At 36.3% G+C, this 7555-nt stretch overlaps 1 protein-coding gene across 1 annotated transcript; it reads right to left on the bottom strand.

Annotated features, from left to right (window-relative positions):
• Positions 1-4589: 4589 nt before the first annotated feature.
• LOC139722969 (pleckstrin homology domain-containing family J member 1-like) lies at positions 4590-7056 on the bottom strand. The gene is made up of 3 exons (XM_071634249.1): positions 6875-7056; positions 5114-5193; positions 4590-4676 (listed from the first exon to the last, which is right to left on the bottom strand). The coding sequence occupies exons 1-3, from the start codon at positions 6972-6974 to the stop codon at positions 4590-4592; spliced, it is 267 nt and encodes an 88-aa protein (XP_071490350.1). The 5' UTR covers positions 6975-7056.
• Between the last annotated feature and the right edge of the window lie 499 nt (positions 7057-7555).

Raw genomic sequence — 7555 nt, 5'->3', positions numbered from 1 at the left:
ATAGATCTCTACTGGCAAAATATATTTCATTACTTTATAATTTTGATGCAAGAAACATCAACCACTTCCATGCATTTTGCTGACCCGAAGACATTACACTAGAACTGATTTCAGATGCTTTCAGTACAATATTCTTGAGTTCACGAAAACTTTCAAACCCACACGAATAGGAAGAAATAAAGCGTTGACATCAAAAAAATCTTTCAATAATTACTGATGACTTGAAAGAATAATCATTTCCTACTTCTTTGATACTGATAAAATACTTCCATTTTAATGAAGCCCCCAGGACCAGTAATTTTCTTTTGTTACATCAAAATTTGGTAATACCTGATGAAGAGAAAGTATATGAATATTTGGGGGCCTGAAATTGGACTTCGTTGTAACAAGAATTTCAGCATAACCATGTTCCTGATAAAATGGGAGTGCACTGTTACAGTATACTGACCAGTTTATTCTATGATATGATATTTGTTTCATGCAAAGATAATCTCCCTTACCTTGAGGTCTGTTCTCCGCTGCCTCTGGAGACAGGAGCTGGGCCTTGGAGACTGGTGGGTGGCTTGGGGGCTTGGGGGCGGGGCGCACTGGCTTGGGCGATGCATTCTTATGCCTCTCCTGTGACATGGGTCATTACAGGGAAATTATAATGATTAATTTCATGACCCATCAAGTCTCATAAACCACATTTCTGCAGTCAAGTGTTGTTTGTTATGATTTCTTGTTAGTATTTCACAAGGTACAGTAAAAACAAACACAAAACAAAACAAAACAAGCAAATCACTTTTTGTTAAGCCCTTTATAATTGTTCATGTTAAGTTGTTTGTTTCAGTAGCAAAATTTTAAAAGCCTCTTGTTTGCAAACCTAGTCATGACTGATTCTCAAACTGGCCTCACATCTTAAAGATTCAAGTTCCTGCTGCTCTACCACATTGACATTTATTTGAATTTATTTATTTATTTATTTATTTTCTTTTTACAAATTCATTCTAATTCTGGCATGTTTCAGTGCTTTAACCACATCCATAGATTCTTTTTACAATGCTAGATTTGCAGTGCAATTCAGAGGTGCCAATTCAATGACAATGAATTAAAGGCATAATTTACCATTTGCAGATGAAACAAAAACCCAGCATTAGTGCTTTAAGATAGTTCTAAAATGTGAGTTAGGGATAGAAACAACCACTGTAAAAATTTGAATCAGTAAAATCGATGTTAAGTATTGTTAAATATACAAAATGTGAACAATAGTTATAATAAAAATGTTTCCAGACTAAACCGTATACAGTTACGGCTTATTGAGAAAAATACTTATACCTCCTCATATTTTAGGCTTTATTGTGAAAATTTTATATGGTAGGATGTTTTGTGGTACAACAGACCTACTCATATGCATCAAATGTGATATCTTGCACATTTTTTAAATCACTGCCCCCAAAGGTAAACTGGACCTTTAATATCCGCACCGATTTTCCTCCTGGAAGTGATGGGTTGGCAGGATTTCCTTTATGACTGTCTCCTATTTCAACAGAAGTCCAAAATAGCTGGGTGCCCAGTTTTTGAGCATGACACAAAGGATTTTAGCATGATGTGGCAAGTTGAGGCAACACAGCATTTGCCTTTAGATTGACTTATGAATCAGACTGTAACTGCTCTCAATGCTGAAAATGAACTGATTATGCTCTGCATGTTTCCTTATTTCACATAGCTGCCTGCTGTGATTAAATGGTAAACTATCATTTAAAATAATCTAATGGCTATTTCAAAGTAAACATATATGCAGTATTAGCTCATGCATTGATCCCCTTTATAAGACTTCTGATCATTTTGACTGATATTTTGATTGAATTGAATAATTTCATTTTTTATTCTGTGTCAATCTTGCACTACATTTCCCAGACAGCTTAAATTTGAGGGGGAAAAAATGAAATCAAAGCATAAATAGATAAAATTTTGGTCTATACGATTGCAATTTGCAGTTTCTACTACAGATTTTAAATATCCATTTGTTGTAAGTACAGAGAATGTGTTTAAATGCTGTCTGGATCCATGTTGCCATTATGTGCAATTCCTCTTCATGTTAAAGTTGGCTTTAATAAATTGAGCAATATCACACAAACACAATGGTAGGGGTTTCAGCAAAATAAGACCTAAAATAAGGAGTTTATGGAACGTCAAACTGTCAATTCTCTTCTTATGACAGGAACATTAGTCAGCACGTACAAATATCAAATCAGATGACATGGTCTTATGAGTCTCTCAGTGACGTTGGCATGACTCATTACCAAATTGCCTGTTTTAACAAGATGAAAATAGAAACATTTGTATCCTTCGCATTGATTAATGTTGTATTGCAACAACCTGGCAAATATGACTTTTAGGAGGGAAAGTGTAGTTGCTAACTTATCTCTGAGAAACAATTATTACAATTCTTCTATTAAAAGATTAGTAGAAAAGTAGTGGTGATGACATTCTCTACTCGGCTAATTTGAATGAGTGGATGCAGTACTTTTGATGCTAGTTATGTACAGTATGTACTACTTTAAGATTTTACAACATTCTTATGTCACATCTGATTTTGGATGAAAAAGTTATCATTCTGTCTGTCTGATTTTACACAACAGTCCAACCTCACTTATCTGACCATGCTGGGACCAGTGGCCACCCAGGTAGAATGTAAGTGATATTGCCAGATTAGTGAAATGTGCTCAAGCATGACACTTTGAAATGAGTTGCGTTGAAATGAGTTGCATTGGGATATATGCATACATACTGCATCACTAACTTTCTATTCATTACACATGTACATGATATTTGCATGTTTCATAATTCACATGATGTAAAAATGAAATAGGCTAAGGAAGAAAATACATCTTCCTTTTGGTCTCTGTTCTTTCGTAATGTATTATATAGTAAAAGTTTCACACCAAAAAAGAAAACACAACCATGTGCCTCTCCATGCCTGAACGACAGAGAGATTCCGAAAAGTGATGGCCGGATAACCAAGGTTAGACTGTACTCGAATAAAGTCACTTTGACTATGGTGTAGAATTGACTATGGCGCAGAAATGACTACGGTGCAGAATTGACTATGGTGTAGAATTGACTATGGTGTAGAATTGACTACGGTGTAGAACTGACTACGGTGCACAATTGACTACGGTGTAGAATTGACTATGGTGCAGAATTGACTACGATACAGAATTGACTATGGTGTAAAATGACACTTTGACTCACCACATCCTTGACCCTGATCAACTCTCTTTGAAGAATGAGGAAAGTAGATTTCAATCGCTCATAACTGAAATAGGAAAAATAGACAGCTGGTTGCAATAAGGAGGACTTTAACTAAACATTAGGAAATTTTTCAAACATGCATGCAGTATAAAATAAGTCACTACCTGCTGTTAAGTCACTACCTTAGAGATAATATGATTGAATGAATGAATTGGGACATTCTCCACATTTGTCTTCTTTTTGTTTTCTGGTCCATCCTTGCTTCATTCCTTGCTTTTGTTCTCTCTTTTCCCCTTTCTCCACCTCTTTGTCCTTGTTTCCATTCTTTCTCTTGTATTTACTCAATCCATATCAATAACCTTTCATCAGTTCCTTCACTCTTGCTTCCTCATATTCTAAAAATATAAAAAGCAAAAGAGTGCATTTCCAATTAAAGAATGATAACAATGCTGTTGGTTGTTCCTGGCAACAAGGACACTACAATAACATAAAATGGTATCATGTTCAAGGTCCAAACAGAGCACATTGCTGAGCAACAGCAATTCAAATGGCACTTAGTCATCTTACTTCTTAGCTGAGAATCAGCATTTAATTTGCATGTGGTTACTGTGGTAACCACATTTGTTGTGTTTGGGTGGGTTTTTTTTTTTCTCTCTCTCTGCAATCTTGGAGGCTTATACTTCATATCTAATGTCCCTTTGTTTTCATTTTCATGGCCAAATTATGTATCAAGGCACGAATATGTTAACTTGTTTGAATTCAATAAATTACCTTGGTAAATTCAAAATTAATCTGCTCAGCCAGTGGTTATGCTCTCTCAAGCAAAACTACTGTCCAAGGTTCACTTACCTAGATGTCTTGATCAGATCTATCCATTTCTTGTAGTCTAATGGAGAATATGTGGCAAAGAAGTGTTTCCTTTCACTCTCATCCTGATATGCTGCAAAAAAAAAAGTGAATTAAAGGAACAGAGATGGTTTTTGTGAAGAAGAACTGTTGAATTTCTCCATAAGCTAACTGCACATATCATCACTTTGCCCTAAAATACAGTCAAATGAAAGAAGATAACAAAAGTTATCTTTTATTAATTCCTCCCCCCCCCCCCCAACTCTTCTTCACAGAAACTGATTCTGGACCAGAAAATTCCATGACAAAGATCGTATAAGTGGAATGAAGAGCAGCAATCACAAACCTCAAAGCAGAACAAAAACTAACAAGAAATAGCTTTTTAAAACACCAAAATCAACATGCTAACAGCTGTGTCTGCTAGATACATGAACTCACATGAGCACAAGCATTTCTTAGACTTGTCAAACACAACATCATGAATTACATTTTTTTGTTTATCAGCTCTACTCACTCAGGGAGAAGACATAGCGTCCACCATCCATCACCTCCTCTTGAATGGTACATCTTTCTAGTAACAGAGCTCCGATTGGCTATAGAGTGAACATACAGGGAGAAAGATAGACAAATACAGACAGACAGAGAGTTTATTGTGCATGTATGACTGGTTACAATTTAACATAGTTCTTGTAGGAGTACAGCCTATGACGGCACTTAGTGATTGCTATTCGACTGATTCAGGTAATTTCCTCTTACTTTTATAGATCATAGTTCATTTGATTGCCCTGTTAAATATATGATATGATATGTAACAACTCTTTGTGTGTGTGTGTGTGTGTGTGTGTGTATGTTTTAATATCATCATCTGCATGAAGCAGTATTGCAAAAGGACACATTAACTGTTCATACCCTCTCACCCAAATCCCTTTCTAGGTATGACCACAGCATTAATAAACTTGCTATCTTTGTCCTGAACTAGCTATAGAACTGTTAAATGTTTACATAATGAGCTCCCACCCTTAGAACTCACCTCTAGTGTTCTACTTGATTCATGAATTCTGAAGTAGAACAGAAAGTTACTCTTCTGGCGAAATAATCTCTCCCTATAGCCTGCAAAAAATACAAAGAATGAAAACGTTCATGAGTATGTTAACCTTGGGTGAAAAGTAAGCTGCTACTCAAATGTAACATCATGGGGAAAAAGTTTTCTTGAATGAAAATAGTGAAACCAGTTGACAAATGAGTGAAAGTCTAGCAAAAAATTGTACCTATACTGGCAAAGTTACACTAACTAGTATAAATATCATAACATGATCAATTGTATGCAATTCCCCAGGAACCTTAAATTTGTCATCTTTGGTCTAAAAGACTTGTAAAGGTCATATGACTCTGACACTGTTTGCAATGAGATCTTCAATCACAATTCATTAACATACAGAGACAATGACCTCCTTCCATTTGCGTGTTTCTGAAGGATGTGTCGTTACATCCCTAACATCCCATTCTCATTATTCTTTTTTTCTTGAATATGTGAAAATTATCCAAATTTCTTTTGCAATTAGGCGAAGTAAAGTTGAATAGTGAGTGGGCCTCATCTGTCACCAAGACAAGTGCGAAATCTTGGTCCACCGGACAAGTGAAGATCATAGACCATTTGTCTTATACAACACACCGGACTTCAACGAACATGGTCCACACCCATTCCTGAATCTAATCTTGTTTAACAGCATTTTTGGACTGCAAATTTCTACTCTGGTTTTATGTGGTCTAAGACTGTAATATTAGAAGTAGACTAAAGCAAGCCGCCCATGATTCGATCATATCGCTGTCCAAAATTGACTGCCAACTACATGTAAAACCTATGCTTTTGCTTGAATTTTGCTTTTGGTTTTGGTTGACTTTTGGCACAGGAGGTCGAACCTGGGTGCGGCTTTTTTACTATGTTAGAAATAGTAATGCTTTTCTTGAATCTTATTATGCACTACACAGAAAAATCCGTCTGCCCGGAAGAGTCTTTTATTTTTTTGACTTTATCAGCTCTCCTCCATACCGTATGTCCAAAAAAAAAATTACAACGGGACCCTTCGCAATATCTTTAAAAATACTGAATCAATCTAAATTAAATACAAATTCAGGGTATGAAACTATAACTCATTGCCCACATCTTACAGAAAACCCCATTCGATTTGCTTCAGTGGTCAAAGAGAAATGAGGAATTTTGTAGAGGATGTTGGGAATCTCTTCCCTCCAAGTTCTGTCTATTGGTATTTTGTATTCACACACAAGATCATCGAAGTGCTAAACTTGAAAGAATCAGACTCAGTCATGACATGCTTCACAACAATCCACATTTCTCTGTGACCGCTCAACCAAATCGAACGGGGCTTTCTGCAAAATAGAGCTAAAATGTTACATTTTAAGACCCTGAAGTAGCATTTAGACAATGTAATCATATTGGGTGTTATCAATGGGTTTAATGCTGGTGGTACTATGGAGCACCCCAGGGTTAGTCCTCAACGTCCAACCAACCTTTTGTCTTGAGTCACATTATTATTATATCGGGAGAAGGGGCTTTGGCACGAAAGTTTAGTGCAAACAAGTTGCTTAGTAAATAGTGAGGTGAATGAGGAATTAGAAGGGTGATTAACGGATACCGACATTAACGGCCATGGCCATGGACAGCTGATTAGTGATGTGATGGAGAATCTGTGCAAAAAAAAAATGAATGACAAACAAAATATTGCACATGTGGGACTTAGCACTGGTTAATGAGACCAGCGGAAGCGGTTACCCTCTCGCCGTCGTTTGCTGACTTGTTTGTAGAAAAGTCTTGCTTCAAACGTTGGTGTTGAGCATGCCAACGTCATGAGTTCCTGGTCACTGTAGCGCATTTCGTTCCATTTATCGGAATACTTTTGTTTTTCTAATCTCTAACGTTAGAGGCACGTAAATTTTTACTTACGAATTGAGGGATGATGATGATGACTAGACTACGACGACTGTTGTTGTTGTTGTTGTTGGATCTGTCTTTTTTATGTGTGTAGCGCCACCTATAAGTGTGTGACGTGCAGCGTGCAGTGAGATTCTGACTTTTGTGACTACGTCGTAGCTAGCTCCATCCAGTCTATGAAGAGCCTTCAAGTTGTTTTGTTTTGTTTTGTTTTGTTTTGTTTTGTTTTGTTTTGTTTTGTTTTGTTTTGTTTTGTTTTGTTTTGTTTTGTTTTTTGTTTTTTGTAATCACAAGCATCTCAGGCCATAGTGAAAAAAGAAAAACTAGAGATTGTAATTTGTCATCACTGACAAATTAAGGTGATCCGATTTTTTTTAATCAATGATTCGAGTCCTGATAGTGCAGTCTCAGCTACAACATATTAAAATCTGAGAGAAATTCACCGAAGCATAAGTAAGATAGTGCTCGATAAAGAGAGTCATGTCAATTTTCACATCTAAAAAATTCCCTCCCATAGAGATA

The sequence above is a fragment of the Diadema antillarum genome, unplaced genomic scaffold, assembly GCF_040938485.1.
Source record: "Diadema antillarum isolate AM-2024a unplaced genomic scaffold, OU_Dant_1.0 scf00000178, whole genome shotgun sequence".
Lineage (NCBI taxonomy): Eukaryota > Metazoa > Echinodermata > Echinoidea > Diadematoida > Diadematidae > Diadema > Diadema antillarum.
The sequence above is the reverse complement of the archived record's forward strand: the minus strand, read 5'-3'. Positions and strand labels throughout refer to the sequence as shown.